Raw genomic sequence first — 18,246 nt, 5'->3', positions numbered from 1 at the left:
TCTGCACTGATCCGCGGGACCGAGTGTGTGTCCGTCAGCGGCGCGACCACCTCTCCCCCCGTCTCCTCCTCCGCGGTGCGCACCGGCTCCCATCCATCCCTCCACCTCTCTCCAGCTCCATCCCTCCATCTCTCTCCAGCTCCATCCCTCCACCTCTCTCCAGCTCCATCCCTCCACCTCTCTCCAGCTCCATCCCTCCATCTCTCTCCAGCTCCATCCCTCCATCTCTCTCCAGCTCCATCCCTCCACCTCTCTCCAGCTCCATCCCTCCACCTCTCTCCAGCTCCATCCCTCCACCTCTCTCCAGCTCCATCCCTCCATCTCTCTCCAGCTCCATCCCTCCATCCCTCGCCCCTCTTTCTCCGCTCGGGCTCCCAGCGCCGTAGATAGAGGCTCTGCAGTCACGTGGGTCGGGGGAGAGGAGAGAGTGATAGAGAGAGGGAGAGAGAGAGAGAGCGCGTCCCTCCTCCTCCTCCTCCTCCGCAGTTTGCAGTGTGTTATGTCTCAGACTCGGAGGTGGAGAGTCAGAGCTGCTCGTCCGGCGGATCTCAACCTCTGAAACAAACCCCCGGTGTCTCCTCTCGTCCCTCGCCGCTCCCCTCCTCACTTCCCCGGGTCTGTTTCTCTCCGGAGCCCTGGGAGCTTCTCTTTCTCTCTTTTTCCACCCTCCTCTTCCTCGCGACTCCGGCCAACAGTTTGGTCTCTTGGATTTGGGTTTTTCCTGCTTCCTGTTGGTGGTGATTCACTCAGCTGCTGGCGCCGCGGCTGCTGCTCCCGCTTTTACGCACCGACGCTTTATTTTGGATTTGCTCGTCACTGGAGAAAACGCAGAAATCAGCGAGGTGGATCCGTGGATGCGCCTTTTGGGCTCGAGCCGGAGATGGAAATGCTGATATTGTTATTTCATTCCCTGTGGATATTGCAATGCAACACAGTGAGCGCCGACTCCATCGTTCACATTGGTAAGACCCAGCCTGAGCTGCTCCTCTTTGCTTCTGTTGTGCTGAGACTGTTTTTACTGATGGTGCGTGAAACACGCACATCGATGTGTTCAAGTTGTGGCTGATATGAATGTTCGAGTTTCCCAGCATGCACTGATTGTCAAACCCCCTCTGAGGCAGAGAAATGACCCGACTTCACACCTGATTATCATTCCGATCCGTGCCAGGATCCTGTAGGAGGAAGGAGGCTGTTGCATCCAGGCTCAGACGCACAGTGCAGCCTGGTGGAAGTACCCGCAAGTGTTGCGCTGCGCCATCCCTCCATCCATCCATCCTTTTTTCCATCCATCCATCCCTCCATCCCTCCATCCCTCCATCCTTCCCTCTTTTTCTCCCTCCATCCCTCCCTCCTTCCCTCCCTGCCTCACAGAGAGCTCATATCGGTGTATATTCACATTCTCATGCAGAGAAAATGAGGCTGGCAGGAGACACTGGCCCGATGTGGGTGTTTGGAGGGTTTTGTTTTATCCACCCCTCCCTCCCTCTCTCCCTCCCTCCCTCCCTCCCTCCTCCTCCCCTCTCATCCCTCTCTCCCTCGCCTCCCCTCATCTACAAGCCTGAACTTTGAATTGGACGTGAGTGAAATGTAAATCAACTCTGCCAGGGGAAGAGATGACAGAGGGGACAAACGCCGACTGTTCAGGCGCTGAAACAAACCTCGCGACCACAGATCCAGTTGGAGAGAGGGAGGCAGCAGCTCTCTCTCTCTCTCTCTCTCTCTCTCTCTCTCTCTCTCTCTCTCTCTCTCTCTCCCCCCCACCCCCCCCTCTCTCTGTCTGCTCTTTATTTTTCATCCTCTGATTTCCTGTGATATCTGTCAAGTCACTTTTCTGTCAGTAGAAATCTGTAGTGGAAGAAGGACACAGCGGTGTCAGGAGCGATCGTAGGATTCTGTGCGTCGAGCAGATTCAAGTGACTGATCACACGCTCGCAGACGCACTTTACGCATAAAACCCCCAGTTTGCACTATTTCCACTCAGAGTCTGATTGGATGCGGTAGTTTGAAGTTTGGAAGAGAGGACGTTAAAATAATAGGAGTAATAATTATCTAAGGGTTTGACATGTTAAGATCTTTGCTGCAGCTCAGTCCATCAAACAGTGGCAGCACTGCGGTGGCCTGTGGTTCAGAGAGGAGAGGAGAGGAGAGGAGAGGAGAGGAGAGGAGAGGAGAGGAGAAGAGAGGAGAGGAGAGGAGAGGAGAGGAGAGGAGAGGAGAGGAGACATGGAGAGGAAACAAGGGAGGAGAAGAGAGGAAATGAGATGAAACAAGAGAGAAGTGGAAGAGGAGAGAAGAGGAGAGGAAACGACAGAGGGAAGTGTATAGGGTGTGTGAGGAAAAAGGGAGGAAGGGGGAGTCGGAGCTAAAAACGAATCTACTTCCTTTAAATAATTTCCCCAGAGACTGAGACAGATTCCTTCTTAAAACCCTGAATCTCCATTACAAGCAGACGTGAGGTTGAAATGAAACAACACAACAAGGAGCTTCATCACTTAACAATGACAAACTACTGTGTTCGATGAGACGACTCACAACCAAGAATGTGCTGAATATTCATGTGAGCAGTTAATCTGGAGGAGAGGGAGTGTGTTTCCTCTCGCTCTTTTATACGCTGGCTGTCTAATTATAGAATTATCTTTCTGACATTCAGTGGAAATAAATCCTGCCGAGCAGCGAGGGAAGTCTCTGCTCTGCCACGACTCTCCGACCACTTCACAGGACGCTTCCACCCAGTCCTGTGGAGGACGGACGGAGGGATGAATGGACGCAGATGAACAGATAGTTTTCCGTCCCTCAGGAGAAAATCTGCATCTCAGAACAGAGAACAGTGTTTCAGGATTATGCAGAACACAGAACACTAAATACAACAGATAACAGACGGGTTGATGCCAAATAGTGAGACGCTGCAGCCAAGCTGCTGCGACTGAGCAGCTACTGGAGCGGTTTGTGGACAAAGGACATGTTGAGAGAAGGTGTGAGCTCAGGGTTATTTCTGTCTTCTCTATCCATCTCATCACTGAAAACCTACAGAACCTGATGCACCTGCTGTAAATGTGTCAAACGTCAGGGACAGAAGCTTCAGAGACTCATTCTGAGGAGAAGCTGGTTCATCTGAAGCAGACACATGAAACACATGATCCCTGCTGCTCTTGAACCACAGCTCGTATCACGAGGCTGTTTCCAGTGACGCTGCAGCAGGAGACACAGTCAGCTGCAGGATTCTGGAGTCTTTGCAGATCCAACAGGGTTTTTAAGCTCCTGGACGTTTGGGTCTTCTTCAGGCTGGACCCCCTGCCCGTCCATAAAAGAACATTATTTCATATTAGCACGTTTCCTCACTGGTCCCTGCACGACCATCTGCACTGCTGTAAATATCCGAATGTCTGTGGTTTTATACCTTTCTGGTGCAATAATCCTCCTTGTTCGAAAAAAAGGTTCCCTGTGGCACGGTGGTTTAGTGAAGAACCTCGAGCTTTAGGATCCACGCTGGATTCATTAGCTCCACTCAGGAGGTTGTGTTTTCATCAGTGTTTGTCTGATAGTCGGCAGGATTATGGAAAACGACTCAACAGATTTCTACCAGACCTGAAGGATGCAGGTGGTGGTTTCCTGAGGAGACTGTTGGGCTTTGATGGATTTATGAACTCGACTCCAGTTTTTGAATTTAAATCCCTGGATTCTCTTGTTCGTACTGAAGTAAAACCTTCGAGAGAAGGTGTGAAGCCATCAAACCTCCGTGGTGGAACAAAGCTCGTGGACTCGTGATGGCACAGAGTTTTACTTCTGGTCTCTGTGTTCGGACAGATGAGCCAGTTTATCTGGATTTTTATATCCCAAAAAACCCTGCGACCACATAAGTGCTGCATATTTTAGTTTTGTAGACATTGGACGACAACATACTGGATATTTGCATAGTCTAAATTAAAGTTATAAAAAGAAACATGTGGCGTGTAGTAGAAATAGATTCAGATTGAACCCCCCCCCCTCTGGTTGGCTGCCTGCGTGGTTTCCCTGAACCGACTGACAGTCTGACTCTGACTGACTTGGCAGCGCGACACGACGCCCAGATCGGATGTGACAGTGTTCCGACCTCCGCCCTGAAACCCCTGCCTGAGCATCTGTCTCGTGGCGGCCTTATCCTCTGTGACATGTCCCGGTTTGTTTGTCCCTGCGTGTCTTTTGTTCCCCATGATCAGTGGCAGGCGGTGGGTGTTGCAGGGTGGGGGGGGGTTGGATCTGTAAAAGAGCTGATACACATGAACACGTGGAACCCGGACCTCCGGTTCACCTTCTCCTCTGACCCACTTCCTGCGCTCGCGTGCATCAGCGGTGAAACCTCCTGCTGAGCTGATGCTCGACAGTCTTCGGCTTTTCTTCTCATTTAGTCACAACAGCAGCTGCTTCCTCTAATTGGTCCCGCCCCTCTTCTCTGGTTGAATGAGAGTAAATGAGTGAAAAACAGGCGCTGCTGTGTTTGTTTGTGAGCGGGAACAAGAAGCGTCAGTTTGTCTGAAGGTCGGAGCCGAGAGCAGCAAACACAAACAAACACGGCTCCAATCAATCCTCTAATGAAATATCAGAGATCCAGCTGTCAGTGAAGTCCTGATCTGAAGGGTTGGATTTAACATTTCACTTCCTCCCTCACAGAGAAGAGGAAGAAAATCATTATGAAAAACAGACAAACAAGTGAATCAGTTCACAGACGAGTAGAAACGATGTCGACGTCTTTGTGGAACAAGCAGCAGGAAGTAGTTTCTGTTGGACTCAACAAATAGTCACTGACGACCTTTGACCTTTGTGAGGGGAAATGAAAGCAGGTGTTTTCTGTCAAGTTATTTATTAAAGAAGAAAAACTACATAACTACATGACGATGAATTAACGAAAAGGGGAACAGGACGAGCGGGAATAGAATAAAACTCAGATATCTTCCTAAAAACCAAAAAGTGTCCCAGATGATTTGTTATTCATGAAGTTGTTTGTCCACGTGATAAAGGTTCAGTGATGTCTCGTCTTGGAGCCGTTCAGCTGCTCCAGCGTTTGTCTTCTGTTGGTCCAGTGATTCATCGGAGCTTCTCTCTGCTGTGGAGGGGTTTCAGTTCACGTCATTATTTTAATTCAGTGTTGAAGTCCAACATGTATGTGATGCAGCTTGAAGAGCATCTAACAGACAGAAGTTCATCACAGGAGCATTTAGCTGCTGGAAAAGTGTTTAATGTTTCAGAGGCAATTACAACCGGAGAAGATATGGATAATGCACCGACACATTTACCTGTCAGGTCCCGGTGGCTGGTAAAGATGTTGTTATCGTCCTTCAGCAGCTCGTATCTGTCCGACTCTGGTCATAGCTTGTCCTGTCCCCTGTGGACTGACTTCCAGGCCTGGGGTCCTCGAAACGTCCCTCAGGCCCAGCAGATAACAAGTCACTTTTCATAAAGAGCCTGAGCAGGAGAGATTACCCCCGTCCCATGAGCCAGGCAGCTGACGAGGGATGATTTACGGCACCGGTGTAGGGGCGAGCGGAATGAGAGCCTTGCTTATCCGTGGCCGAGGTTTGGAAAGGCGAGCTCGACCTGCAGGAATCCAATCTGCTGAGGCTGGCGAAGCAAATGAGCAGCTGTGGCCTTTTCTCACCCGGATCCAAATAAGATAAACTAACCCAGTTAGGGAACAACGCAGAAGGCTTCCTGCACCGTCCCAGCAGAGACTGAGCAAGAGCATGTACCTGCAGCACCTGCACGCACACACACACACACACACACACAGAGCAGGGGGGGTTCTAACATTCATCCAGTGGATTGAATAAACGTGGCACGCAGCCGAGTGTTTGACCCTGTGGGGGCAGTGAAATACTCGGTGAAGAAGCATCAGTGTTCCCTGAAACTCACTGTGACACGGAGAGGAACGGACTCCGAGAGGAAACACGTTCGAAACAAGTTTGTGAACGATGCTGCTGATCCCGAGGTTTTTATACCAAAGGTGCTGAAGTGACTGATGTTTGTTTTTCAGACTAGAACTTAGAACATTTTCTTTTCCTTTTGGTTCAGACTAGACTGAAGGTACCAAACAACAGCAGCTTGTTTGTGAACCAGTCGGTGTCTCTTCCCTCCAAAGTGTAAGAACTCCCCTTCGGCAACAACAGGCCCGGGGGGAGGTGGGGGGTGGGGGGAGCTGATGAAGCAAATGGCGTTGACACGATCGTTACCATAAGAGAAACAGCGAGAGAGTGGCTGAGCGTGACTGAATGAAAATGATTGGATGTTCCCAGCTCCACAGCTGGGAACGAGCCAGTGGTTGTGTTCAAATGTCCTGCAAACATCTGGAGCTCAGCAGCCGACACAAGCTTCTAAAATCACAACGTGTGACACACAGTTTGTCTGATGAGCGCAGTGAACGGTGTGGAGCTGTAAATCACCAGATGAGCTGTGGCGTCTTGGTGGGGTCGTGTTCTGAGGGTCGTTAGAATCTCTCTGCTTCAAATACAGACACAGACTTTGATAAATCTGGAATTCATCTGAAAAATAATAAAGTTTAGAGGCCAAACGTTGACGAGAAACTTAACATATAAGCAACTAAATTACTACAAAGCAATAACTTCAATTTTCATGAAAACATCTCATTATACAATCATCAGAATCTATTCGGCCAAATTAATAAATCAACAACATTGATGAGTGAAAAAGATACAAAAATGTTAGAGAAGATTGAGTTTTAAAGCTTAAAGATGTCAAACCCATAACTAAACTTTATTAAAGTGAAAGCAGGATAACTCAGTTCTCAGTCGTTAGTTCACGTCCTCCTCTCTCACTGCAGCGACTCCTTTTAGCTCCAATGTAAAAGTCCAAGAATAAATAGTGGTTCCTCCAGAGCTCCTCTGCTTTGACTCCCTCCTGGTGTTAGTGACCAGTGATTTAGCTGAAAAGATAAATGACACCTCTTCTATTACCACTGATTAAGTCCTTAATAGGAATGGATTCAGTGGGTGATGAAAGGAAGAAGGCCAGTGTGTGTGTGCGTGTGTGTGTGTGTGTGTGTGTGTGTGTGTGTGTGTGTGCGTGTGTGTGTGTGTGTGTGTGTGTGTGTGTGTGTGTGTGTGTGTGTGCGTGCGTGTGTGTGTGTGTGTGTGTGTGTGTGTGTGTGTGTGTGTGTGTGCGTGTGTGCGTGCGTGTGCGTGCGTGCGTGCGTGTGTGTGTGCGTGTGTGTGTGTGCGTGTGTGCGTGTTGGCCATCTGCATCGATCAAAGGCCCCAGAGTGATTAGAGATGTGATCGACTGTGAAGTGAAAGCAGAAATCATCCTTTAAAGAAGGAATATCCGGGAGAAGCTGCAGGACGTCGGCCTGTCGGAGCAGACGAGTGAATATTCAGTTTATTCCGTAGTAAAGATGAGTGACAGTGTCGTGGTTTGGTTTCCTCTCCACACTGAACAGCCCAGTAAACCAGTCTGTGGCTGCAGCCGCCTGTCGGACGTGGAACTGGTTTGAATCAGGTTCAGGACTGGAATCACAGCCTCTGTCCGTGGTGCTGAAAGCAGATGTTTTAACACGAGACAGATCCAATTAAACTCTGCTCAACTGTCACATTTTCATTTGCTCTCGGACCAGTGGAACGGAAATGTCGACATTGATCATTTAGCCGTTTAATTTACTAAACATCTTCTATTTGCGTCCTTAGATTTCAATTACAACACAAATCTTTAAACGGCTGTTTTCTCTAAATTAGTTTTTCTCCTGCTCCGAGACAGAAATCTCCTCTTCGGTGTCCAGTTGTAGTCGAGTCCACGTTCTGAAGAGTTTGTTCATCTATCAGATTCTAAAATTCATCCCAAAATTATCTTTAACACAGTTGTTGATGGTGTTTTTTACTTTTTTCCACTTTCTGCTTCTTCACACTCGTCTACTTCTCAGTAATTATAATCATCAACTCAATGGATGAAAGAGAAATGATTCATGAATAAAAAAAACACACTAAAAACTCAATAAATACAATATCAAAGTCCCTGATTCGTATATGACCAAAGAAAATACTGATTTCATAGTTGAACTCATAGAAGCATTTCACTATAATATATATGATATATAATATAATTGGCTCTACCTCAACTACATATAACAATAAAATGCTGCTTATAAAATGTAAACACTAACATAGAAGTCTATTGAAGTTTGTTTGTCTTTCAACGTAAGAGGAAAAAGAAAAGTTTTGGTTTCATTTGTCTTCACGTCTCAGATTTATTCATGTGTTTGCAGGATGAACGTCCACTCGTCACTTTACCTGACGTCAGGTTCACAGAGACTATTTTCATCTTAACACTCAGATCAACAGAAGGAAAGTGAAATCTATCAAATCCGCTGCCACCCAGGAGCGATTATTACTTATTTCTGAAGATGGGGATATTTTCATATTTTCATCTGGCAGCAGGTGCTTATAATAAAATCTGTGCATATTGCCACCTGCGTCTCAGCCTCCATAAAGCTTTTGTGAGATTAATAGGTCCAGTGAGAAGCCCGAGTTTATGGTCGCGGATCACAGAGGCGACTCGATCCTCAAGTCTTTCTCAGGCGGCCATGTTGGAACACAAAGCCCCAGACTGCTGGTGACTCTGAGCCCGAGACACGAGGACGCCGGACTCTCCAGATACGATATGTTGTTTTTGCATTATTGGCAACAGAAAGTTTGCATTTGGCGTCTGTCTGGTGTGAAGTTCCCTGTATGTTGCAGCGTCTGTGAGCACGCTGGAAAGGCCACGGTCTCCACGTCACACATTCGATTTCCAACTTGATTCTCTGACCTGAAGGATCGAAGCATCTGTTTTTAATAAAGTGTGATTTTTTATTCTTCAATGTCAAGCAGTGCGTCTTGGCTCTACTTGGTGCTTCATATTACTTTCTCTGTTTATGTGTTCATTTCTTCAACCACATGAACTATACAGAGCTGCTACTCAGCTGGAACCAGAAAACAGGCTCCGTTGTCTCCTGGCAACCGGTCCACATCCTGCTACTGTTGTTTTTCTACATTCGCTTTAAACAGTATTTTAGGAAGCGGATGTTTTGATACCGATCAGTGACTGGGAGCAGAGGCTGAACTCTTCACAGGAACAGAAGCTTTCTGCAGGAAGGAGGCGACAGGTTGAATTGTGTAAATATAACAATAAGTCTTTTCATAGTTTTTGGTAATAAAATTAACTCTACTTGTCAAAAACAGTGTCTCAGAATTGATTTTCATATCGACTCTCTGTGGTCTCCTGGCCTCCGTCTTCTGCTGGTTTTCAGATCCAGTAAGTGTCCAGTACATTCCTGCCCAGCACAGTGCTGGTGAATATTCAGTTTGTGCAGCTCACAGCGCTGGAAATAAATCACACAAAAAACATTATCTCCCTCCACAAACAGTGTCCCTGTCGCCACAGAGCATGTTTTCATATCTCTTATCCACTGGAACTATTTCTTATGTGTCTGAGCTGCAGCTTAATCTCCCTCAGCTGCACAGTGAAGTGGTGCAGGGGTGAGTCTCAGGGGCAGAGATTTGAAATCAAAGCTCTCTGCATGGCGACGTGCTGCTCGACAGACACGAGCAAACCTCCGGCTTCTGTAACTTGGCCGAGCTGAACCTTTAATTTCCTGACTCCTCTCCAGACAGGCGGCGGGAGAGAGATTCGGAGGAGTGTAGAATTCATGGCAGTTCGATGGTGAGCCCACAGAGTCACTGCCTCCTCCTCCTCCCTCTGCGCTCATCAGTCGGAGGGTCTGCAGCCGCGAGTCAACACCTCCCTCCACCTCCCCGACAACAGGATTCATTCCTAACTGAAAACACCAGACAGTTTCCGACCCGCTGATCTGATCAAACCCAGGAAGTAGACGTGTCCCCTCTCTGCCCCGAGGCATCGGACCCAGCGCCAGGATCCCGGTGCTGAGCCGACTTCATCTGAGACCCGACTGGCACAAGCTGGCAGAGTTCATTCAAACTTGCAGGCACAGTTTTTTTTAATTGTGCATGAAAAACCGTCTGAGCAGAATTTGGAAGGTTTCATTCATCAAACCACTCGTTTGTCTGCCCCCCCCCCCCCCCCCCCGTTCCACCACATCTCCTCATCCCTCCATCACATTAAAGACCTCCCAGTCGTTAGAGCCGCACAAAATAATCAAGCACATTTTCATGTAAGTTTAATGTCTGAGCATCGATTCCCCTTCGGCCGGTTCAGGAGAATTAAACACATGCATCACTGTTGTTTACTGAGAACGTTTCTCCACATCCTGTTCTCCGGCCTCAGGAGGAGACGACGGGAGAACGTCTCTGAACACGAGGTCCATTTAGCAGCTTTTCTGGAGCTTTCAGTCACATGACTTTCATCAGCCGGCTGCAGGTGATGTGCTCCACATTACTGCTAAACACCGAGTCTTTCCTCAGAGGCCTGATGGGTCGTCATTATTCTGTTAAATTCATTCAAATTTAACTTTTAAATCAACTCAAATACTCAAACTCTTAAAGCTTATAACTTATACCTACTCACATCTGAAGAGTCTCATCACGTTCAGTAAGAATGAAACAGAAAAATCATTTTATCTCAAACTGAGAGAATCAATCTGAAGCTTCTGGTTTCTACTTTGCTCTGTGTCCAGTTTGTATATTAATTCAAAGGAAATGACTTGGTTATAGTTAATTGTTCTGATTATATCTGATGTTTAAAGACTCTTAAAAACCTGTTTGTCATAGTCGAGCCGACAGGTTTCACTCTGAGTGAAACCCGAGTGAAACCCGAGTGAAGCCTGAGTGAAACCCGAGTGAAACCCGAGTGAAACCTGAGTGAAACCTGAGTGAAACCTGAGTGAAGCCTGAGTGAAGCCCGAGTGAAACCCGAGTGAAACCCGAGTGAAACCTGAATGAAACCTGAGTGAAACCCGAGTGAAACCTGAGTGAAGCCTGAGTGAAACCTGAGTGAAACCCGAGTGAAGCCTGAGTGAAGCCTGAGTGAAACCTGAGTGAAACCCGAGTGAAACCTGAGTGAAACCCGAGTGAAACCCGAGTGAAACCCGAGTGAAGCCTGAGTGAAACCCGAGTGAAACCCGAGTGAAACCCGAGTGAAACCTGAGTGAAGCCTGAGTGAAACCCGAGTGAAACCCGAGTGAAACCCGAGTGAAGCCCGAGTGAAACCCGAGTGAAACCCGAGTGAAACCCGAGTGAAGCCTGAGTGAAACCCGAGTGAAACCCGAGTGAAACCCGAGTGAAGCCCGAGTGAAACCCGAGTGAAACCCGAGTGAAACCCGAATGAAACCCGAGTGAAACCCGAATGAAACCCGAGTGAAACCCGAGTGAAACCCGAATGAAACCCGAGTGAAACCCGAGTGAAGCCCGAGTGAAACCCGAGTGAAACCCGAGTGAAACCCGAGTGAAGCCCGAGTGAAACCAGAGTGAAGCCCGAGTGAAACCAGAGTGAAACCTGAGTGAAACCCGAGTGAAACCCGAGTGAAACCTGAGTGAAGCCCGAGTGAAACCAGAGTGAAGCCCGAGTGAAACCAGAGTGAAACCTGAGTGAAACCCGAGTGAAACCTGAGTGAAACCCGAGTGAAACCCAGCTCTGAGTCCATGTGTGAAATCTCTCTCTAACATGTACAAAGCCGATCAAAGGACTCTGTGACGCCGAGTGGAGACGCAGCATCGAGCAGCAGAACAAACACGTTAATGAGAGTCACCGCTGAGTCACCGTGGCGACTGGTTGAGATAAAATGTTGTGGCACCGTGTTCTGGAAGTCGCCTGCGGCTTTTGTGTGGTGTTGTGAAACTGTAATTTCACATGCTCTAATTTTGTCTCAGCGCTCTGTACAGTTACATGGGCTCCAGTTGAACTGACTGTTTTGATGATGATGAAAGAGGATGATGAGGATGTTGCCATGGAGACATCGGTTGTGATTACTGGTCCTTTCACGGTTCACGTGGCAGAGCGTAGCACTGATTCTGACGGGACCTCCCAGAATAACCCCCCGGCTGTGTCGTCCGTCTCCTCGGCGCCTGAACATCTGTTGAACACAATCTCTTCTTCAGCTGGTTTTGTTCAGCGTCGGTGGAATGGAACTGTTGCCATGGCAGCTGATTGTTAATTTCACCACCTCTGCACTTCTTAATTAGCAGCCTGACGGAAACAGAAACAAAGTCCCCGTGTGCCTTCGCTTCGTGTAACTGAGCCTCTGGGGGGGGATTCTGCTTTTGAAACATAATTCTGCTTCATTGATTCAGCTCAGGAGGATAATGGAGGATTTCTCAGTCTTTGCTCCTTGTTTGATTTATTTAGTCGGAGCCAACGTGGGACGTGTGATTTCTTTTCAGTTAATCTGGTTCTCGTCTGTGTAGAAACAGACGAGAACCCGGAGAGGAAGAGTCGAGTTTCACTGTCCTCGCAGTTTGCATCTCTTCCTGTGAAGATGTCAACAGTCTTCATCACACGTCAGTGAACCTGAACACACTGAGATGCAAAGTGTTGATGCAGCCTCAGTAAACGTCTCCGTGAGGTCGATGGTTGTTCCTGTTCTGCTGCTGTTTCTTGGAATTGACTGGTCCCAGTAACACTGTGTCCTCTCTGTCCCCTCCGACCTGCCCAGGTGCCATATTCGAGGAGAACGCAGTGCGGGACGACGAGGTGTTCCAGCTCGCCGTGTCGGACCTCAGTCTGAGCGACGACGTCCTGCAGAGCGAGAAGATCACACACTCCATAAAGCTCATCGAGCCCAACAACCCTTTCCAGGCGGTGCAGGAAGGTAAGGCCGCTGTGTGAGGCGTGTTTACAGTGTGTGACGCTGTGTGTGTGTGACGCTGTGTGTGTGACGCTGTGTGTGTGACGCTGTGTGTGTGACGCTGTGTGTGTGTGACGCTGTGTGTGTGTGTGACGCTGTGTGTGTGACGCTGTGTGTGTGACGCTGTGTGTGTGACGCTGTGTGTGTGACGCTGTGTGTGTGACGCTGTGTGTGTGACGCTGTGTGTGTGTGACGCTGTGTGTGTGTGTGACGCTGTGTGTGTGTGACGCTGTGTGTGTGACGCTGTGTGTGTGTGTGACGCTCTGCGTTTTGACTGCAGTGCTTTTTGCAGATTGGTCTGTGTTGTTGCTGCAGTGTGTGTGTGTGTGTGTGTGTGTGTGTGTGTGTGTGTGTGTGTGTGTGTGTGTGTGTGTGTGTGTGTGTGTGTGTGTGTGTGTGTGTGTGTGTTTGCTGCCTGCGTTGTTAATCTTTAGATGGCGCTGGCTGCGTCTCCTGGTGAAGGAGCCTCTCAGCTAACGACCCAGGTATCAGCCTCCTAAACGCTGGTGGCGGCTGCCTGCTCAGTTCCCGCTCTCAGAGGAAGCTGCTGGTGTTTGATGCTGCACCACATGACCCCCCCCCCCCCCCCGAGACTGGTTCTCTCCATCACCCTCTCTCTCTCCTTGTCTCTCTCCCTGTCTCTCTCCTCCTCGCTGGGGCCACAGACGAAGCTAGGGGGCAGCACTGAGTGGTTGTTCTGAATCCAGCTGTAATTTTCCATGTAACTAGGAACGAGCTCTTCACTTCCAGAAGCTGATGAAGAGGATGAGGAGGATGAGGATGAGGATGAGGATGATGAGGAGGATGAGGAGGATGAGGATGAGGATGATAAGGATGAGGATGATGATGATGATGATGAAGATGATGAAGATGAGGATGAGGATGAAAGTGGTTGTTCTCGCTGCAGCCTGAAGGCGGCGTCGAGCTGATTGAGGCGATGATATTACATTGTACTGATAACGATGATGATGATGAGGATCCCCGTGGTGGTTGTTATGACGATGAAGACAGTGATGTTTATAATGACGATAATTAAAGCACATTAACGTCTGTTATGATGAAGATGATGCTGTAAAGACGATGACGAGAACAACGAGGATGAAGGTGTGATTGTGGCAATAAGTGTGATGATGATGATGATGATGATGATGATGATGATGATGATGATGATGATTGTGAGGGAACCTGAGCTCCAGTCCTTTGTTTAAATGCACAGCAACAGAACATGTTGGTCATGTTGTTGTGTGGAAGTTCTCCAGCCCATCGCACACAGAGGTGTGAACGTTACTCAGGACACGAGACAATAAGAAACATGATCCACTAAACACATGGAACTTGTCTAAGTCCATCAATCTAATGTAAAAAAGACACAAACTGGCATTTGTCAGGGAAACATGTTTAAAGCACCATCTTTTTATTTATTTAAATATCGATATTGATATTTGGTGCCAGCATCTCGATGATCCCACGAGTCAGGACGACGATATATTGCTCCATTGATAATTTGTCCCAGAGTCATGACTGCTCCGTCTTTGATCAGTCGGACGATCTTTAGTGACCAGAACCGGCCCAGAGGACATCGGAGACACATCACAGACACTGAGTCGTTCCTGTTGGAAACTACAGACCTCAGTCTTCTGTCCTTTGGGCCTTGAGAGTCATACCTCACATTGTTACAGCAGCTTCCATAACTAAGAAATGTGCTGGTGTCTGGATTCACTTTGTTTCATCTGGTTACGCAGAGAGTGAAGGAAACATCAGCTGAGGAGGTCAGAGGTCAGAGGTCAGAGGTCAGAGGTCACAGCGTCCTGATGAAAACCTGCATGAATGTTGTGTGACAGATAAACTGAGATGATGATGATGATGATGATGATGATGATGATGATGATGATGATGATGATGATGACTAATCACATTGAGAAAGTTTAAAGTCCCACAAACCTGTGATTTATTGAAGCATCAGTGCGGATGATGAGTCACTGAACTGATGTTCTAACTTTACTGTGACTCACGACATTTTCCAACCTGTCGACCTCAGGAACACTTTGATTCTCCAGCAACGTCCTGTTGTTCACTGAAAAGAGCAGGTGAACACAGACTTTGCTAAATGTCATTTCACTTTAAGCGTTGTCTCATGACGACACCTCGTTCAGCCTCGTCCGACTTGGACACAGAAAGCTTCAGCCGAGTTCGAACCTGACGTCTGAGACTCACGACTCATTTAGAGTCTGAGTGTTGTAACGAAGAGAATCAGAAGCTGTCGAGTCCGTCACACGTCAGGAGAGTTTCATGCTCTTTCACTGTCGAAGCACGAAGCCACGAGTCCATTCTTCAAACTCGGCGTCTTCTCTTCCACGACTACGTCTGCACGGATTTACAAACACAGGAATTTAACTACAATATTTATTATAATTTTATTCATGCAGTTTTACTTTACTTTACTTTTCAGGAAATGAATACATCTGACAACAACACACACACACACACACACACACCCACACACACCCACACACACACACACACACACACACACACACACACACACACACACACACACACACACACACACACACACACACACACACACACACACAGCAGAGGTCATTAATGTTAATGGAGGTGTTTGTGTTCCATTCAGTTTAATAACGATGACATGCAGATGCATATGCATGTGTGTGTTTTCATCAGTCTTGCTCTTTAAAAGGTCAACACACACACACACACACACACACACACACACACACACACACACCTGTTCATTGTCTGAGCAGGTCCATGTTAAGTGGATGTAAAAGCCGCTGCTCTTTGTCCCTCGTCTGATTTCATTTCCTGTACCTGCTCTTTACCTTTTGATGCTGATTAAGACTAAATACTCTTAATGTGAAGAGCTCCTCCCACACTTCCTGTACGTGGTGAGGAATCGAACTGACGGTAAATACATGAACTGTTTTCATGCTGATGAAATCTGTGGGATCTTCATATTGTTGCTGCTGCACATCTGAGTTTCCAGTTGTTTCTCTGTCCGCTGACTTTTATCATTTAGGTTTTTAAAGAAGGAGAAACACAGAGTGAGCTGAAGAGCAGCTGACAGAGGAGAGAGAGAGAGAAGTGTGGGGGGGGGGGGGGAGTCAGAAAGAGAGAGAGAGAGAGAGAGAGAGAGAAGTGTGGGGGGGGGGTGAGTCAGAAAGAGAGAGAGAGAGAGAGGATGGAGCTAAAGGGCGAGAGAGGAGGAGAGAGAGAGGGGGGTTAGAAAGATAAATGAGGTGAAAGTGAGAGTGAAAAACAAGGGAGTGGGGGGGGGGTGACTGATCAATATGACTTGGTGCAAGGTTGGCTAGGTGTGTGTGTGTGTGTGTGTGTGTGTGTGTGTGTGTGTGTGTGTGTGTGTCTGTGTGTGTGTCTGTGTGTGTGTCTTTACACCCCAGCTGGTTTCTCGCCCTGACCTTTCTCAGAGTTCCCATGATCCTCGTCCTCAGGGACTCGCTGAGGACGGTGTGTGAGAGACGTGTGTGTTTGGGTCAGGAGCTGGTGAGACTGGGGATAACAACACACCTCAGGGGTGTGTGTGTGTGTGTGTGTGTGTGTGTGTGTGTGTGTGTGTGTGTGTGTGTGTGTGTGTGTGTGTGTGTGTGTGTGTGTGTTGTCTCATCTCACTGAGGTTTGTTCAGGTTGTGTTTCCATGGCTCTTCTTCCTTCTCTGTCTCTATGTCTCGTGTTGCTGCTGATTCTCTTGCGCTCCTGAAATTTAACAAAATGAGAAGGACGTGTAAAACGGCTGAAGCAAACAGAAAACGTTCCCTCACACAAACTCTAATGACATGAACTGAAGATGTTCACACAGACAAAGTTCAGCAAAACTTTCATTTAAACTTAAACAATGGTTCGTTAAACATCTTGCTGTGATACACGAGCATCACAAGCAGCTGAGAAGCTGAGAAGCTCGTCTGTAACTGACAAATCAACAAATACAAAACTGCACAAAACAAGTTGGAATTAAATAAATATGATTGTGTTAAATGACTTTATTGTAGAACACTGACAACAAACATGCTTTCTCATGGGAAACGTGTTGAAGATGGAAACCGCAGCAGAGCGTGTGGAGCAGATCGAGCAGAGGAGAAGGTCCGAGCTCTTCCTGAAGCTGCTGCTTCTCAGCTGCTTCACAAACTGCTCATCTCAACAGAACCGTGGCTGCTCCGTCCCTTTGTCCCGACACAGGCTGTTTACTCAGATTGTCGCTCGACGCCCACACACGCAGATATGCAACACTTTAATGCCATCGACAAAACCCTGCGTCCGAGGCTCCAACGGGAAAATCTCCCCGCAACCATCTGTCAGACCAATCCGCTCGGATTACATGGCTCCAGCTCCCCTCAAAGAGGCTGAGACACAGAGCTGCTCCTGCTGCAGCTCTAATCCCTTTAACACAATCAGCCGAAGCTCCAGCGAAGACGTCGCCCGGTGTTTGTCTTCCTGTTGTGACACCGTCGGGTTCGGTGGCCTCCGCTCTCTGACCCGTCACTTTGTAATTCACACTTAATGTGATGAACTTTGCAGCGCGGCTCACTAATGCTCTAATTGGCTTTTCTCTTCAAACAGATGAGGCTAATTGTCTGAGAATGATCCGGCTCAGCTCACTTACTGTATCATTAGAGGAGAAGGGATCTGAACAGGGAAGATTATTATTTATATCAATATTCTTTTTATTTATTTCCATTTTCCTTCATAAATCTTCCTTCTGCTTTTATTTTGTATGCGTGTTTGACTCCTCTTTGCTTCTCTTGTTTCATAAATTACATTTTCTCACCATTTCTTCATGGTGTGTTTGTAATTTCCCTCAAAAAGCTTATTTCATACATGTTCCTCGTGTTTCCTCTTTTTTATTCTTGACTCTTTTCAGTATCTTGGTCGTTAGTGATGTTAAAATCATTCTGTATATTATCACATGTTGAAATGTCTCATATCAAACCATCAAATGAGTCTTTGGAGGTTTTCACTTCAGAAAACTTGTTAAGATGCTGCGTTTATTGGTCATTAGATCTAAACCCTAAACCTGAGTGTGTGTGTGTGTGTGTGTGTGTGTGTGTGTGTGTGTGTGTGTGTGTGTGTGTGTGTGTCTGTGTGTGTGTGTGTGTGTGTGTGTGTGTGTGTGTGTGTGTGTGTGTGTGTGTGTGTGTGTGTGTGTGTGTGTGTGTGTGTGTGTGTGTGTGTGAGATGTAATGGTGAATAAATGATCAGTGACAACTGGAGACTCAGCACTTCTCTCACTGCTTCATGGGTTCATCTTATACCTCTGATGGTCACATGGATGAAGTCTGTGTCTATAAAACACTCATATAACAATAATCAGTTCATGTTGTCCCCAAGCTGGAGACATATGAAGATTGATTTTCCTGGTTTTCCACCATCTGAGAGCTGAGCAGTGTTTTCTCCCAGCGCCTGAAGGACCATGTAAACTGAATTGTCCC

General features: G+C 47.5%; 1 protein-coding gene across 1 annotated transcript in view; it reads left to right on the top strand.

Moving 5' to 3' along the window:
• Positions 1–404: 404 nt before the first annotated feature.
• LOC117752416 (glutamate receptor ionotropic, delta-1-like) overlaps positions 405–18,246 on the top strand; it is a 282,229-nt gene continuing 264,387 nt past the window's right edge. Inside the window, 2 exon segments of the mRNA XM_034569680.1 lie at positions 405–962; positions 12,587–12,742. Coding sequence (XP_034425571.1) covers positions 881–962; positions 12,587–12,742 — 238 coding nt within the window. The 5' untranslated portion in view covers positions 405–880.

This window comes from Hippoglossus hippoglossus, chromosome 19 (assembly GCF_009819705.1).
Source record: "Hippoglossus hippoglossus isolate fHipHip1 chromosome 19, fHipHip1.pri, whole genome shotgun sequence".
In the NCBI taxonomy this organism is placed as follows: Eukaryota; Metazoa; Chordata; class Actinopteri; order Pleuronectiformes; family Pleuronectidae; genus Hippoglossus; species Hippoglossus hippoglossus.
Note: the sequence above shows the minus strand (reverse complement) of the source record. Positions and strands in the feature narration are given on the sequence as shown.